The 17,940-nt window shown below is 36.4% G+C and overlaps 1 protein-coding gene and 1 long non-coding RNA gene across 2 annotated transcripts; both read right to left on the bottom strand.

The window, feature by feature from the left end:
• Positions 1 to 189: 189 nt before the first annotated feature.
• On the bottom strand, positions 190 to 3,865 carry LOC112722177 (28 kDa ribonucleoprotein, chloroplastic). The gene is made up of 4 exons (XM_025773143.2): positions 3,199 to 3,865; positions 2,940 to 3,041; positions 1,293 to 1,574; positions 190 to 482 (listed from the first exon to the last, which is right to left on the bottom strand). Exons 1-4 carry the CDS (start codon positions 3,697 to 3,699, stop codon positions 420 to 422), a joined length of 948 nt encoding a protein of 315 aa, XP_025628928.1. The 5' UTR covers positions 3,700 to 3,865; the 3' UTR covers positions 190 to 419.
• A 916-nt stretch (positions 3,866 to 4,781) lies between these two features.
• On the bottom strand, positions 4,782 to 6,651 carry LOC112722176 (uncharacterized). The gene is made up of 3 exons (XR_003162487.2): positions 6,507 to 6,651; positions 5,377 to 5,810; positions 4,782 to 5,204 (listed from the first exon to the last, which is right to left on the bottom strand). It is a non-coding gene; the product is annotated as an uncharacterized lncRNA (long non-coding RNA).
• Between the last annotated feature and the right edge of the window lie 11,289 nt (positions 6,652 to 17,940).

The following is a 17,940-nucleotide window of genomic DNA, read 5'->3' as shown; positions in this document are numbered from 1 at the left end:
GTTGATAAAGGATCAGCTTAACACTAAATCCCGGTACTTAAATCGTTGACATCCTCTTGAAATTAAGCACTTGTAAGATTTTGTGCAAGAGTAATGTCAGAACGATATGCTGATAACGTAAGAACTCATTCGCAACTCATTGATTACATTCACCATTGATTATGATGAAAAATAAAAGACAACAAAGAGTTTCTACAAAATCTCCAGAGATGGAATTATAATCATCTTGATCATCATCATTATCTGGATTCTGGACGTTTAATTAACAATGACATTAAAAAACAAGATTGACACTTTGTAAATCACTAAATCTAACCTTAAACCAGCCGCCAAAGAAGAAAAATAAAAACAAGATTGACATGTCCTCAGCCATAAACAAGCAGCACATACACACACAGGATAATTACTCGGATAATGACTCAGAAGCTGCGTCTGGGCCTATCCTCAGCAACACTCACTCTGAGTGACCGCCCATCCAAGCTCTGCAATATCAGAACCAACCATAAGCAACAAGTAGTCCTCACAATGCTTAGTTTTATTTGTTAAACCTTTATTTCAGAAAGGTTAGCGTTATATCTCCAACGGTCTTCAGTATTATCATTTACTAACAAAATACAAAGATATCACCTTCATTATTATTTAAATGACAAGGGAAGATTAAATTACTCTGTTAGTTCTTATAATTTCATTTTCTAAATTTGTAATCGAGTCCCTACACTTTAAAAGTTTTTTAATTTGGTCTCTACACCAGTTTTAAATTTATAATCACATATTTGTCGTTTCAAAAATGTTTAATTTAATAGAATAGGTTGAGGTATATTCGCTATTGGTGTGAGATGAATGAAAACATTCTAACATTTACTATTAAAAAGCATCTAATTACAAATTTAAAACTAATATAGAGAACTAATTAAAATCTTTTAAAATGTAGTGACCTAATTACAAATTTGGAGAAACTATAAAAGGTAACAGAGTAATTTAACCCTTTTATGAATAAATGGAAGTTCCAAAATCTTCACCTATAATCACAGAAAGTGAGGGTAATTTGTTGAAAAAACAAAGGAGGAAACTTTAGAAGTTGTGCTACCAATATAGAGGAACATTAGTGTGTAACGGTTTTAAATTGATGTTGTGATCACAGATGCAATTACTGCCGTGATGCATAATTGCAACTGCAAAGCACACTGCATTAGCAAATAGGAATTGTAGTTGCAGACCAAAACATAAAAGTTCCGTTTAATTATGAAGGCACGATGACATTGTTAAAGTAAGAATGTAATTTTTTGTGATACCTGGCCATCAAGAGCAGCAATGGCATCATTCATATCAGTCTCACTGGACATTGTGACAAAGCCAAAACCACGTGATCTACCAGTCTCTCTGTCATACACTATCCGAGCTTGCTCAACCTTACCATGTTCACTGAAAATTTGCTCTAGTCGAATATTATCAACATCCCAAGGCAAGTTACCAACATATACTCTTAACGAGGAATCAAAGGTGCGCGGTGACCGCTCCGGCTGCGATCCTCTTGGAGCAGCCTTATTAACAGTCAACGTTCTTCCATCTAACTCCTGACATAGAAGAAGGATCTCATGTCTCAACGAGCCGCAACAAGCAGCATTAGGGAAGAAGACATTAATAAGACATGTCATGCTTCCAGTAAAGGACTAAAGGGCATTTGGGCATTTCACATGTAAGACACACATTTGAACTCAGAAAAATGAGAAATTTCAAAAGACCTTTCTACAGGCACAAATGCTGCCTTACACACACATAATCATTACTTTAATTGTAAAGTTTCAGTTTTATTTTGTTCAGTAAATGTAAGGAGTACGGCAAAATCTGTCAACTAGTTTTATTCTGAAATTCCTCCCAATTCATGGTGATCATAAATTCCAAGAAAGTACAGACTAGAGCATCATTAGAGAACAACCAAAATGAAAGATAAAGCATGTACACCAACAAGCAAGATTAGCAAGATTAGCAAGACTAGGGTTAACTACTTTGAAGATAATCAAAATAAGTGAGAATACTTCCCCCATCTCATTGATACAGTAAATTGTACAATTGTCCAATATTCTTCAGAAATTGGCAAAATGCTTTGAGTAAAAGGAGTGTTGGAGGTTCAAAAGGAGCTAATAACATACTACTAAGAAAAGGTTGGCAGGTATAAAATCGAAGTTGGTTACCTAATATATACTACATTGGAGAAAAAAACAAAACAGATCAAACGAGATTTCATGCTACACTTGATCTCCCATGTTCTGCAGTTATTGATGCACACCTAGAAGCAACCTGTGAGGAATTTGCTGAGATCTATGCGGGGGCATATGCCCCCAAGAGTTCACGTAAACTCAAATAGCTTATGTAAACTTCAAATTGTAAAGCTCAACTTGTAAATTTGATTTGGGGGCCTAAACTAGTAAACTCATCAGAGTTTGATAACCATGCATGCACCAAGTAAATTTTGAGACTTTTCTCATTATAATATACAACATAGATGCATGCTTTGCAACAATTATCTTATAAGCTTTACTAAACATCAAGATAAAAAAATTATGTGAAACTCTTTACTATTGTCCTTGACCCTAGTATCTAAAATTTTCAAAACCAATCCATGAATTAGTACTCAATAATTGACAGTGCTTCTTACTTACAATGAGTAAACTCCCATTTCTAACCATAAAACTTTACAACGCTTACAAATTTACATGAATGAACGAAACTAGTTTTGGACCCACAAAAGATGATTTCTATGTGACAAAAGTACTCCAACAATTTTATTCATACGTAGATTTATCAATGTTATGAACTTTCATGGATAGAAATAGTAGTTTACTCTACTTACAACTCTACTATCTGCAACAATACTTTCTGTAATTCTATGGTACTAGCAATCCTCCTCAAAACACGTACACATGTAAATAATAACTTACATAGCCACTGAACTTCTCCACAGCTCTGTCAGCTTCCTCAACTGTACTCATTGTTACAAATCCAAACCCGCGACTCCGATCGGTTGCCCTATTGTAAATTACCTAACATCACAATGCAAGATCCACAATTCAGAACCAAACAGCAGTCACAATTTGAAAGTTGAAACTATGAAATTAAAACAAAAAACACAAGCATAAACACAAAAATAACACCATCAAACAAAAATCAGAAAAGGGAATTCATCAAAAGGAGTCTCACCTCGGCTATCTCCACCGTTCCGGCCTGCTCGAAGAGCATGGCAAGTCTCTGGCTATCAACATCAAAAGGCAAGTTACCAACAAAGAGTTTTGCATCCTCAGAAGTTTCATCAAACCCACCTTCCCCTTCTCCCTCACTACCATCAATCACAGCCTCAGTTTCATCATCTTGGTTTACCCATTTGGGTTCGCCTTCGTTCTCCCACGTTGCTTCTTCTTCTTCACCATCAACTTCTTGTTGCTGAGGCCAATCTGATGCTTGTGCGACAAAGGTGAGCATAGGAGAATGATGAATGGTCCTCGTGGTGAGGCATAGAGAGCGTGAAAGTGAAAGGAACGAAGAAGAATTGAAGGATGCAACTTGAAATCTGAGTGGTCTAGAAGAATGACGAAGTGAGTGAAAAGGGCAGTGTTTGGGTTTGGTGTAAAAGAGTGACGGGGGAGAGAGTAGCCATGATTGTGATGCCAATGTAAAGGACTTGAAGAGAGGCATGGTTGCCATGGAGAGGAGCTAGAAGAAGAAGAAGAACCTCAACTCCTCAACGATTGAGGATAAGGTGAATAATCAATTGAAATGAAAGGTTTAAAGACAGAGACAAATAGAGATGCGTCACTGTGTCAGCGGCAACCAAAATCATAAATATTTTTTCAAAAAAAGAAAATTCTCCGACAGATTAAATAATAACGGATAATATTGTTATTTCTTCTTTTATTAATTTAATTATAACATGCAATTTTTTAAACAGATTTATTTAATTTTTTTTGTGACTACAGATTTATTTAATTGTTGTGTATATTAATGTATTTAAATAATTTGATTCTTGTTATAATTATTTTTAAGAGTAAATAGCTATTTTTAACTATGAAAAATACAAAACTATTTATAAATAATTTAAGGGGATGTTTTTGGTAGAAAAAATATAATGTGGTCTTTAAAGCACTATGCAAAAAAATTTTTAATGTATGGCATAGATTGCTGTAGAATATAAGATGTTAGTATTGTTAGATTTGACCCAACATTAAACGTAATTACAAACCGGTACATGAGATGATCGGTTGGATCATGATTTCAGAACTTTTTTTTTTGTTGGAAGGAAGTATTGATGCGTGATTAATGTTTTTTTTTTTTTAGAGTTAGCCACATGGCCTGTGCTCACAGTCCACCCAAAAATTACTCTAATACAAATTCATATCTCCAAAAACCAGCTTGAATTACTATCCACAACCCACCCAAGCACTACTCCATATTTTAATGACGTTACCCAATTTTTTCTGCACAAGTTCATCTTCTACATTGACATATGAATTATTTTTAGAAAAGTTTGAAGGAAACCAAAAAAATTTAATAATAAACCTCAAGTGATTTCAAGAATTATTTTAATTTGGGGCTTGGTATATGTAAAATATTTGTAGTTTTTTTTAAATTTGAATTTATACCAAAGTTAATAATTTATTGAATAAAGACATGACATTACAGAAGATTAATAATGAAAAATATTATTGAACTAAAGAAGTGTTAATTAGTGTAATCAAAGAAAAAGGTTGAAGATGGACGTGAATATGAGTATGAAAGTTGTAACGCGATTTAGGCTGTAGTAGCAGCCATAAAAATTGTTAGTAAATAAAGCACCTGCATAGGTGAAATAATAGTAACAGTGTAGCAAAAAACAAAATGTATTGTTTTGGCAGGAATAAGTAGGTTAAATAATAGAATTCTTAAAAAGTTAAATACCAACATAAACTACATAATGCATGTGTAATTAATAACAAAAGGATAGATATTCATCAGCTTGCAAATTCCTAGTGGCATCGGACCTGAAGGATTGTGACCGATTTAACTAAGATGACCTTGAAGGCCCTAACACCTCCAGGTTTGAAGTTGCACAAAATTGCAAAGTTTTTTCAACCTCCAGAAATTACTCCAAAGCTAACGTTTCATGTGCCATTAAATCCAGTGTAGGTTGCTTCAACATCAATGTAGCCGTGTGCAAGGAAAACTGGGTGCCTCTGACCAGTGAAATGATTTAGATGAGGAACATTCGACTAATTGTAATATAGCAAAAGATCATTAAGAGATAGATACTATTGATGAAGCCACATACAAGAAAACTAATTAGTGCAAGTAAACAATGTTGGGAGAATAGTATTAAAAGAATAGATTGCAATTAGTTTGGCTTACCAACAAGTGGGAAGACAAGATGGGGCCAGTAAGATCCATCACGAAGAAGGGGCATTAGGTGGAGAATTTTTCAGCTATGGCTTTAGCTTTGTCGAAAGAAGGATTATTGATACATCTGACATGCTGGTAAGTGCCTTGCTTTTGATACCGTGGTTGTTGGTATGGCGGGGATAGTAGGTGTTTTCGCGGCCACAAAAGTCGAAGATACGCACTTGGAAATTAGAGTTGCCTATGTGTTGGAAATACAGCATGGAGTCCAGATTGATTTGATACCTTCGATAGAACTGTGGCCAACCTCGCGTCAATGCGATGCTGACATTTTGTCGTTCTTTCCAAAAGCACTGAATATGGACATCCCTTCCATCAGGGACCACCAGGTTTTGATCACTCGTTGTCGGTCGCTTACCCTTGCCCCTGGAGGAGGACATGTGTGCCTAATACAGAACAGAAAATAAGGTTCAGGGTGGAACTATTGGTCAACTGAAATAGTAAAAAAAATATAATAGTTGAGCTCCGGTATCTTATTTCAAACAGTACAATTTTTGGGTTCAGAGTAACAAGAACCAAGAAACCCTAAACATTAGTTCAGTTAGGGTTTCATCAGATAGGAGAAAAAAATGGAAGCAAAGGGTAGAAACATGCAAAAAAAGTATGAAATGTAGAATAGTGGATCTTAACTGAGTCAATTTACAGTCAGTGCAACTTTCAAGTTTAGAACAAAAAGAACAAAGGAAAGCAAACAGTCAGTGCAATTAGGTTTTTATGAAATGGTAAAATACCGTAAACCAATTAGTTAGAACAAACATGTAGAGAAGGTAGTAAACGCAAGATAGTGGATGTCCAGTAAATATTCTACAAACAGTGTAGTTTTTGGGTTTATGACAAGATGAACACTGGAATAGGAACAATCAGACCAATTAGAATTTTTTCTATCCATGGAAAAAAATTCGAAGGAACAAGAACAAAGATGCAACAGAAAATTGTGTTTTTATGATGTACAAAACAAGTGATATGTACTGAGGAAGGTAGTCGTTGGATATATTTGTTTCTATTTTTTATGAGACGGACATGGACACGAAATCCAAACAACGATTAATTAGTATTCGGCCAAGGGAAGCAATGGGGATTACCTCGTTAGTCTTCATGGCTGGAGTAACGAAATTGAATCAGGAATTCTTCTAACAGACGTCTTGGTAGTTGGAGCCAAAACGACAAAGTGAACTTGGTAATATGATGATGGAGAATGGAGTCCACAACTAATGCCATTTAGTGTGTGTGAATGATATCTCACTAAACCTTTTTTTTGTTTGCTCATGGGCCAAGGCGGTACAATGAAAACCTGACCCGACCATAAGTCTTGGGCTTAGGGCGGGTAATATTCTTTGGTAGGTGTGTTTTTTTGTTTTGCTTAGATGAGCAACTTTTTATACTAAAGGGCCTAAGTAGGAAGCATGCAGAATAAACTATTAATGGTTCATGAAAAAGATATAAAAGGAAAACAACAATAATAGTAGTAACATGGTAACAATAATAATAATAACAATAATAATAATAATAATAATAATAATAATAATAGGAGTATTGATAATTATAATATATTTATCAACTATAAGGACAACAAAAAAAATATTAACAAAAGTATTTATGATCATCACATGTTCGATATGTATTTTCTAGGTCTATGTCTCCTTCTGTTTCTATGTCTGTCTTTGTCTTCCTGCTCGTGTCTCTACCTGTATATGGTAGAATAATAATAATAATAATAATAATAATAATAATAATAATAATAATAATAATAGTAACAACAACAAGATGAACATTGCCTTTCTCTGTAACCCTAAACTCTAAACCCTAAATCATGAACCATAAATCGTAAACCCTAAATCCTCAACCCTAAACCATAAATCCTAAATTCTAATCCATAAACCCTAAATTGTAATTGCATAAACCCTATTACCTAAACCCTAAACCCTAAACCTTCGGACCTGAAGTTAAACCCTAAACTCTAAAGTATAAAACATAAATCCTAAACCCTAAACACTAAACACTAAAGGGTAAACCGTAAGCCATAAACACTGAAGTTAAACCATAAACCCTAACTCCTAAACCATGAACCCTAATCCATAACCCTTGAACCATAAATCCCAAACCTTGAACCCTAAAACCTTAAATCCTAAATTCTAAATCCTAAATCCTAAACCATGAACCGTAAACACTAAATCGTAAACCCAAAATCATCAACCCTAAACCATAAACTCTAAATACTAACCACGTAAAGTCGTAAACCTTATGACCTAAACTATAAACCGTAAACCCTCGAACCTGAAGTTGAACCCTAAACCTTAAAGCATAAACCATAATCCCTAATCCCTAAACCTTGAATCCTAAACCACAAACCCTAAACCTATAAACCCTAGACCTTAAACCCTATACCCTAGAAAAAAAACTCTAAATTGTAAACCCTAAATCATAAACCGTATATCCTAAATCCTAGAACACAAAAACCCTAAACAGTGAACCCTAAACCCTAAGATCGCATAATGCCCTCTGAATAGTGATATCATCAATGGTGAAAGGAATAAAAAAGCTTCTCGGATCTTGAATCTTCTCAGGGAGATCCTTCTGAATAATAGCACTACATTCCTTTGTGAGCACCACGGTCTCACTCTCCTTTCAATTCCTCTTGTTGGTCAATAATTCCTTCATAAACATAGTATAGAGAGGCATTTGCTCAAGAGCCTCTGCAAAAGAAATGTTAATTTGAAGCTTTCTGAAGACCTCTAAAAATCTTAAAAATTGCTTGTCTTTGGATGCCTTCTAAAGCCTCTGAGGATATGGCATTTTTGGCTTGTACTCAGGTGCTGGAGACTTCACTGGATATTGCTCAAGATCAACCAGGAATGGGTTATCCAGGTGCCTTGGAGGGGCGTGTTCCTCTTGGCCCTTGGCCTCCTCTAGAGCTTCTTTTTCAACCGGCTCCTCACTAACTTTTGCTTCTGAACTTGCTATCTTACCACTTTTCAAATGTATGGCCTTGGACTCTTCCCATGGGTTAGGCACTGTATCACTGAAAAAGGTATTAGGAGGCCTCTCAGGTGCTTGCTTGCTCAACTGACCCACTTGAATCTCCAAGTTTCTGAGTGAAGCTCTGGTTTCCTACATAAAACTGTGAGTACTCTTGGAGAGCTCTGCAATTATAGATTCTAAGTCAGATAATTTCTGAGAATGAGAAGGTTCTTGATATTATTGAGAGGGCTAAAACTGATGGTTGTTATTGAAGTTATTCTGATTAAAGTTGCCCTGAGAAGAAGAGTTGTTGTTGAAGTTCGGTTGCCTTTGTGGTTGATTTTTTCACCCAAAATTTGGATGATTCCTCCACCCCAGATTATAAGACTTGGAAAAAAGATCATTATTGGGGGGGGGGAGGTCTAGAGGAATTGCCCATGTAATTGACTTGTTCAGGAAAAAATTGACCATAATCATAGTTCTCACATTGAGAAAAGTCACCACTCATGTCATAAGAAGCATCTTGGGTATTAATAGCTGAGACTTGCAATCCACCCAAGTGTTGAGTAATAGCATTTATTTGTTGAGACATGGATTTATTCTGAGCAAGAAGTGTGTCTAAAATATCTAGTTCCATGACTCTTTTCCTCCCGACGGTCCTCTTAGAAGAATAAAAATATTAGTTGTTAGCAACAATCTCAATCAAGTCTAGAGCCTCTTCAATGGTCTTCTTTATATGAAGAGAACCTCCTGCAGAATTATCCAAAGACATCCTGGCGTCCTCTGTAACTCCATCATAGAATATTTGTAACTGTATCCAATTCAAAATATTTCAGGAGGACACTTTCTGAGCATTACCTTGTACCTCTCCCAAGATTCATAGAGAGACTCACCATCTCTCTATCTAAAAGTCTGAACATCATGAGCTTGGTCAGCCTCTGAGGTAAAAATAATTTAGTCAGGAACTTGCTGACCATATTATCCAATGTATTTAGGCTCTCCTAAGGCTGTGTGTCAAGCCACTATTTGGCTCTATCCCATATAGCAAACGGAAAGAGCAGCAACCTATAGACATCAGGATGGACTTTATTGGTCTTCATCATATCACAAATTTGTAGGAAATTAGAGATGAATAAGTTTGGGTCTTCCTGCAGGAGTCCATGAAACTGACAGTTTTGTTATACCAAAGTAATGAGTTGAGGCTTTAACTTAAAATTATTGGCATTCACAGGTGGCACAATAATGCTACTGCCATAGAAGGTGGGATTAGGAGCAGTGTAAGGACCAAGTGTCCTTTTAGGTTGCTCAGGAGCATTGGGAGCATTAGGGATAGTAACATTATTGTTGTTGTTTGCCTCTATAATGATTTCTTTAGCTTTTGTCTCAAAGTTATCCTTGAGATTCTCAATAGCTCTATAAGCTCTCGCCTGTTGTAGGCGTCTTCTTAGAGTAAGAAAATGTCTAATCTAAGTAATCAAACAACGGGTAGTTGTCAATCACAGTCAATCCCTGGCAACGGCGCCAAAAACTTGGTGCGAATTTTGAAAACCACAAACTGACCGGCAGATGCATTAGGTTGTACCAAGTAATACCTCAGGTGAGTGAGGGTCGATCCCAGGAGAATTAATGGACCAAGCAACAATAGTTAAGTGATTTACTCAGTTAGACAAACAAAAAGGAGTGTTGAGTTCAATTGCATTAAAAAGTAATTCAAGAAATTAAGAAAGCAAACAGTAAATTGGTTGTAAGAATTATATGAGAGAATAGTTAAGGCTTTAGAGATATTTACTTTCCAGATTAACAATTCTTACCAACTACTTTAATCATGCAAGATTCAATTCATGGCAAACTTTAATTGATTAAACCCAAATTCCTTAGTAATTTAATCTCCTCTAACCTAATCAACTGCCAATTCCTTCGTCACTTAATTTAGATTAAATGTTTAAGTCCAATTCTAGTTTATTAATCACACAAACCCTAAATACCCAAAGATAAGATGATTATATGTCACATATCATGTTAAGTCCAAGTAATTAGAGAATGATGAGGATTTACTTTCAAGCTGTTATTCAAGTAAGTTAACTTTTCCAAGATTCAACAAGAATTCAAGTAGAAAAAGAGTTATCTTCCAATATACTCTAATTCCTAGGATGAAGAACGAAAGCAATCCTTGAATTTAAACCAATGCATTAATTAAAAGTAGAATGACAATGGTGTTAATCCATCAAAATAAATAGAGCTCCTAACCTTAACAGAGGAGGTTTAGTTGCTCATGGCTTAGAGAAAACTTGGATTCTCAAATTGTGTAAAGTGAGGAATGAGGAAGAAGAAGAGAAGAGAGCCCAAAGGGCTGAATCTTTTCTCCTTTTATATCTAACCTAATTGATTTGAAAATAAAATAAAATCATAAATTCTAAAACCTAAAAGATTGTGTTTTGTTTTAATCATAATGAAAAGAAAAATAAATAATAAAAAGAAACTAAAAATAAACTAAAGCCACAAATCCTTCCTTGAACTCCAAAAATGCGCTACTGGCGCTAAACGCTAGTCTCGGCGTTTAGTGCCGCTGAGACAGAGAATGTTGTGTGAGTTACTGTCTTCCTAGCGCTAAACACTAAGGTTGGGGTTTAGCACCATTAGCGTGTGGTTTGGGGAACTATTTACGAGACAACTGCACTAAACGCCGAGTCGTGGCATTTGGCGGCAACTTGACAACAAGCTTACACGAAGGAGGAGGTGCCTGGCGCCAAATGCCAAGTAGCGGCGTTTAGCGCCAGCTTGATAGCATCCAATTTTCTCCTTTTTCTTCTACACGAACTCTGTCAAACTTGCCCGAATCTTTCCTAAAATTAATGAAACCACAATACGCATCAAAGTAGCATTCAAACAGGCCTCAAACACTAAAATCTCATAAAAACTTAACAAATCTATATCTAAAATACGAAGAAAATATAGAAAAGATGCTCACGCATCAGTAAAAATACACAGCAATTTCAATACAAATTTTAATAACTTCCAATTCCAATTCCTCTATGTACCTTTCTAAATGGCAGCATCCAACATGAAAAACTTATAACTATTGTCAACAGAGGCAGAAAAACTACACACATCATCTTGTGTAGAGAAGGATTACAAATGGGTCTAAATCTACTCTTCCAATATTTCATCACTACATTCATATCAAATAAAGGTTTCAAAGCTGAACACTTTTCATTAAAGGAGACAATTTTCCGTAAAATTTTTATTTTTCCATTTTAATTTTAATCTCCACAACTTAAAAACAGCAATTGCCCACATTAAATGCATAACAAAATCAAAAATTTAACTTTTGTATATTCATACCCACATCGCACACCATAAACATTGCAACATCAAACTGTCGTCAGTTCGGAGCCACGCCGAAGGCACGATCCCCCAGTTGAAACCAATTTCGGGAGCATACCTCCACCAACCTCCATCAACATTATCGAACCGTAAATAACTCAACGTGATCGACACAATGTATCTAAATCGCTGGTTACCCTATGTGGTCCATTGCCTCTCTTATGGTGAACCTCAACGCGAACGGATCCCGATCTATGCTTCAGTGCTGTTCAATTACTCAATCTCCTCTACCGTGAAGCACTATCTGCTTCTAGGTGGTCCAAACGAAGCTTCCTAGTGACCCTAGCCTAATTTAACCCTATCTATTAATGGACTTTAGTGATTTGTTGTAATCAGAAGTTCTCATTTCGTAAATAAGTTAGTCTATTTCCCCTAAATTTGCCCCAACTGTTGTTGTTCTTTATTTGTGAACCGATTGATGAGTCCATTTTTTTCGATATATTTTAGCTTGATTTGAATGGATTTCATCACATAAACTCACACTTAAGCACCAAAATAGCATACTTTTGTGTTTTGTCCCTAAATTGATCTTAAATGTGAAAACATGCGTTTTTGTGCCTAAATTAGTGATTTTAATTCCACTTTTCATGCTATTCGATGCCGTGATATGTTTTGTGAGTGATTTGAGCTCATTTTGGCAAGATTGGCTAGGAAAAAGTGGAAGAAGGCATGTACAAGGGAGAACACATGAAGAAAACAAGGAAAAGCACACACAGACAAGTGTGCATGCGCACAAGTAAGCATGCGTACACACAAAAAGGATTTAGCATGTGTACGTACGCACAACCTTCTGTGCGTACGCACAAGTGACGAAACAGCAAAGTGTGCGTACGCACAGGACCCTGCACATGGTTTCATTAATGAAACATGTGCTGCATGATTTCTGAGGGCTTTTGGCCCAATTTTGGAAGCTCCAATGCTGAATTGAAGTGCTATATGAAGGGGATATCAACACATATGAAGGCATTAGGAGAATTAGGACTTAGAACTTTATTTTTTTACATTTTCAATAGTAGTAGGAGTAGGAGTAGTGTAGATTAGGGAGAGTTCTCTTAGGGTTTTAATTAGGGTTCATGAGCATTTTATAGCAAGCTTTGATTTTGAATTTTGCTTCTTTAATTGTAAGTACTCTCAATTTCTTCTTTAATTACATTGTCTTTACTTTTATTTTCCTATTGTTCAAGTTACTTTGTTCATATTTGAAATTTTGAGTTTCTTGAAGTTTTGATTAATGAATTTCATATCTTATGCTTTCTTTATACTTGATTGCTTGTCTCTTGTTGATATTGTTGATAGTTGGTTATAGTTTTCTATTTTTCCTTGTAATTTTCTATATTTTACTTTTATGCACACAAGGTGTTTGTGAGAATGTCAATTATGAGTTTTGAGTAGATTTTCACACCTTGGCTTGGGAATTGAGTTCCTAGGATACTAGAGTCATAATGTTCGACATTTAGTGGTAATTCTTGGGTAGTTAGTTGACTCTTGTTTCCATTGATGCTAGCTTTTTATCAACTAGTTTGGTAAGTTAGCTAGGACTTATGGATTAAGGTCAATTATGCTTGCTTGACTTACTCCTCGATGTTAGGGGTTAACAAGGCGAGATTGACTCGTCATAATTATCATAGTTGTAGTTATGACGATTATAGGATTCCTTAGATCCTCTTTTTCCCAAGTCAAGGCTCTTTTATGCATTTATAGCATTTTCACTAGTTTTGACCTCATTTTCTCTTTACTTGCATTGATGCCAATTTTGATCATTCCTTAGTTCTTTTATTTCTTAAGTTCTTTTAATCTTTCGTTCTTTGATTACAAAACCCTTTTTGCTTCGACAACCGAAAGAGTGACACTTCCAATTGCATTCTAGGGAGAACGACCCGAGGTTTAATTACTCTCGGTTTATATGTTTTGGATTTGAAAATTAAACTTTGATTGAGAGAATTGTTTGTTGGTCTAGGCTATACTTGCAATGAACATATTCTATTTTGAGAAATTCTAGATCGACAATAGTCTTCACACAAAGTTTTTGGCACCGTTGCCGGAGAATACAATTGAGTGCTATCTTTTGGTTGTTGTAAATATGTTGATAGTGTAAATATCTTACTTTTTGGTTGTTTGTTTGTTTTTGTTAATATCTATGTGTTTGTTTTTCTTGTTTATTAATGTCGTTTGCTTTTATTTTCTACTTTCTCTATGAGCTATCACCCTTGTTGCTTGGAGCTTGGTTGTGAGTATTTTGTAGGGTATGATGAATTCAAGTTGGGATTGCTTCATGGAGTGGGAGAATCAATTCAGGGAGGAACCAATTGTGTATGAGCAACACTCATGGCAAACACCTCTCTCATACTACAACGAGACAAATTCTCCCCTATGTGAATACCAAATCCAAAGATATGAAAGATACCCCCTACATGACCTCCAACCACCAAACCTTCAAGTACCACACCCTCCACCTCCATGAAATCAAAATGTCTATGCACCTTGCCACCAACCATATGAACCACCACACCCTTATAAACCACCTCAATACCCTCACCCACATAACACACCTCCCAACTCTACAACCTTTCTCCCTACCTTTGAACCTTCTTTTCCACCCAAAGATGAAGTTTGCCAACCCTTGCCCCATGAACAACAAGACCTTCAAGCATTCTTCCAAGAGCAAGAAGAGTTCCAAAAGAAGCAAGGAGAGTTCATTGCTACCATAGCCAAAGTGGTGAACTGCTTGGCCTCACTACGCTCAACCACTCAAGACATCCCCCTTGAAGAAGGTGGATGATCAAGTAAGGAGTGTAGAGAGGAAGAGAACATGGAGTCTCAAGAAAAGGAGGAGGAGCTAAGGCTTGAATCACAAGAGGAGGAAGGTAGAACTAGTGAACCAGAAGGGGTAAATGGAGAATTGTGGGAGTTTGATCAAGAAGTGGATTGCATCATCAATGATTTTTTGTCCACCTTGGTCAACCCCCTCAATGATCTTGAGGAAGCTTTCCCCTTGGAGTTTGAGAGAGAAAGGGAAGAGCTAGAAAGGAGTAGTGAGAAAGAGGTGATCATCCAAGAAGTGAAGGCCTTCATGCAAGAGTCCAAGAGGGTGACTCCAATCCAAGGGCAATTTGAGTGGGTAAAAATTTCTTCCATGAGATTCATAGGCCCATACCAATAAGCTCTCTTGGAGACGAATCACCAACTTAAGGTGCTTCTTGGAGTGTTGAATGGTAAAGGAATGGGTATTGGTTACCAAAGGAATTCAAAGTATAAACGGTGCAAGGTCCACTTGGGAGGATTACAAGATTCAAGTGGGTGCTTCGAAGGTGCTTGGAGAGGTTGTTCATCCAAGGGTACAAGTGAAAGTCAACAAGAGGATGATAGAGAAACCAAAGTGTGGGATCTGAGCATACAACTCTACAACCAACAATTTTGGATCCCAAATTCCTCCTTGAGGTTGCTTGAGAGCTTAATGTACTTCGTATGGGATCCCGGAGGATTTTTGAAGAGCAAGCATGGTTGGCAACTCAAGGATGGATGGAAGCACAAGCCTCCTTGATGTGAGCTCCAACCAAAATTCTAACTTGAGGACTTAAAACTAAAGTGCTAGGTGGGAGACACCCCACCATAGTAATATCCTTTCAACCCTTCTTTCTTTTAGTTTTGTTTATTGAATTTTGTCTCTTTGATTAGCATACTTTGATTGTATTCTAGGTTTAAATTAGTTGCATTTTATGTTTGATCATGTGTTTTTGATGAATGATGTGTTTTGGGCTTGAAATCCCTTGATTAATATCATGGTTGGTGCCTTAGAGGCGTTAAAAATGTTGCAGAAACAGAGTTCTGTGCATGCGCACAGCCTTGTGCATACGCACACTTCCCCTGTTTTTCCCCATGTGTACATGCGCACAGCAGTGTACGTACGCACACCCGTTGTAACACGCTCTGTTCACAGCGCGCGCTTGCACCCTCTATGCACGCGCACCCCACCACATTTTCATTCTGTGCGTTCGCACGCCCCCTTGTGTGTACGCACACATGGTCATTTTGCCCTATTTCAAAAAAAAAAGTGTTCTGTACATGCGCACATACCTGTGCACACGTACACATCTTGAGACCCTCTCTGCCAGCAGCGCTCGCACGCCCTGTGCGTATGAACGCCCCCAAATTTTTGCTAGTGTGCATACGCACACTTTATGGGCGTTAATGATAAAGGATGCCCTGTTCAGCCAGCAGTCTTCCTCTCTCTTCTCCTTGCTGCTGCTGTTCGTCCACCCCAGCCCCTTCAGGTGACCACCACCATCGCCGTCTGACCGCAGCCGCCGGAGCCACTACCACCACCACCACATTTCTCTCTTTTTCTGTTTCTTCTTTTTTCTTCCTCTTCTTTTCCTTCTTCTTTCTTTTATTTCTCCTTTATTCTTTCTTTTTCTTCTCGCTTTCTTCTCTTCTCCGGGGAAGTTCCGTCGCCGTGATCTTGCAGTGGCTAACACAAGTGACACTGTTGCCTATCCCTTTCTTTTCTATTCTTCATCTTTTCAATTTTCTTGTTTTACTCTTCTTTGTTTTGTTTATTTACTTGCTTAATTTTTATCTTCTTTTTTTAGTTTTGATAATCTAGCTTGAGTTTTGCTTAATTGTTTATTTGTTGCATTGCAAGTGTTCAATTTCTGATTTGTGGGTTGTTCATGCTTGAATTTTGGCTTGAAATTGATGAACATGTACACTGTACTCCATGTGTTTGTTTAAATGTCTAAATGAACTTTTTTGTTTAATGCATGTGTTGTAGCTACCATATGTGTTAGACTATATCCTTGTTTGGCATTCTAATTCAGAATTGTGCACCTTTGAATGGTTACATTTTCAATAATGTACTTGTTGTTTATTGCTTTAAGTTGGTAGCACCAAATGGATATGCAAGAGTGACATTTGACTTCTTTTTGGTGAAATTTTTAACAAGTGAATATTGAATTTAGTGAATTGAATTGAATTGCTTGTTCATCATGGTTTTTGAGTCAATATAATCACATCACAAGGTCCTTGTTTCTTGTTAATACTTTGCATTTGTTTGAGTTGACTTAACTTGATTCTATCAAGTTTGTCACCTTTTGTAACAAACACCTTAACCATGTGATTATTTGATTTTTCCTAAGGATGAATAAGTAATTTTCTTTTTATCATTGAATAGGTTATTGCTTGTTATGCTATTTTATTAATTTTGCGCTTTCACTTGCACAACCTCAATATCCAATAATTCCTACATTCAATTCACTCTTGTAGTTGCCTAAGTTTGCATATGCTTAATTGATGCTCATTCATTGCTTGCATCTTAGGCCATTTAGTTGAGGAACTCATGCTTACTTTTTTATTGTGTGGATGCCATTTTAACCATCCGTTGTGTGCATTCTAACCGCGCGTATAATTGGAATACACACACGGCTCAATTTTTTTATCATACCACACCACTATGCAACTTCCTCAATTAGATGCTTATTTGCTCTCTCCTTTACCTTTTGGTGCTACTTGCCCTATGAGTTCTAATTATACTTTATTCATTCTTTTTAAGGATGAGACATAAAGGAGATGAGCCGGGAGAGGAGGAGGACACCGTGGATGGAGATGCCGAGCATACATTGGACTTGGCGATTTCTACACAATCCAAGCCCCCGCATCCGCCAAATGAAGGTGGATCTCTTGAGAGACATTCCCCCCGAATCATGTTCGTGCATGGAGGACCGTGCAATCGCTTAAGTGTGGGGGAGGCTTCGTCATTTTGGGGTGTAAACTTTCTTTTCCAAACACTTTGCACTTTATTTTTGTTTTTTTTATTATGTTTCTTTTAGATATTTGGAGTGTTTGACTGTTGCATTGCATTTTTTTTAGTATATATATCATAGTTTATATCTAGCTATTGCATGTTGCATTTTTGCATCTTTTTCTTGGTATATATTTTATAGAAAGAAGTTGTAATTGGATGATGTGAATAGTATAGTACCTAGTTTAATTTTGTCCTAATTGTTCATGTTAATTTTTTTCAATATTGAAAATTAGGAAAAAGAACTAGGAAATTTTGAAATTTGCATCCATCACATCATACATACATACATATAGGAAATAATTTTGGTGAAAAACAACAAAGAGTTCCAAGAATTTTGTTTTTAAGGCATTCTATTGAATTGATTTGGAAAATTA

The sequence above is a fragment of the Arachis hypogaea genome, chromosome 11 (assembly GCF_003086295.3).
Source record: "Arachis hypogaea cultivar Tifrunner chromosome 11, arahy.Tifrunner.gnm2.J5K5, whole genome shotgun sequence".
NCBI lineage: Eukaryota > Viridiplantae > Streptophyta > Magnoliopsida > Fabales > Fabaceae > Arachis > Arachis hypogaea.
The sequence above is the reverse complement of the archived record's forward strand: the minus strand, read 5'-3'. Positions and strand labels throughout refer to the sequence as shown.

Bases quoted from the DNA above. Each gene is read 5' to 3' on its own strand.
- LOC112722177 (XM_025773143.2), bottom strand. From the start codon at position 3,699: ATGGCAACCATGCCTCTCTTCAAGTCCTTTACATTGGCATCACAATCA. The intron at 3,042-3,198 runs GTGAGACTCCTT...TTGTGATGTTAG, and splicing joins GAACGGTGGAGATAGCCGAG to GTAATTTACAATAGGGCAAC. The intron at 1,575-2,939 runs GTAAGTTATTAT...CTTCTATGTCAG, and splicing joins TGGAGAAGTTCAGTGGCTAT to GAGTTAGATGGAAGAACGTT.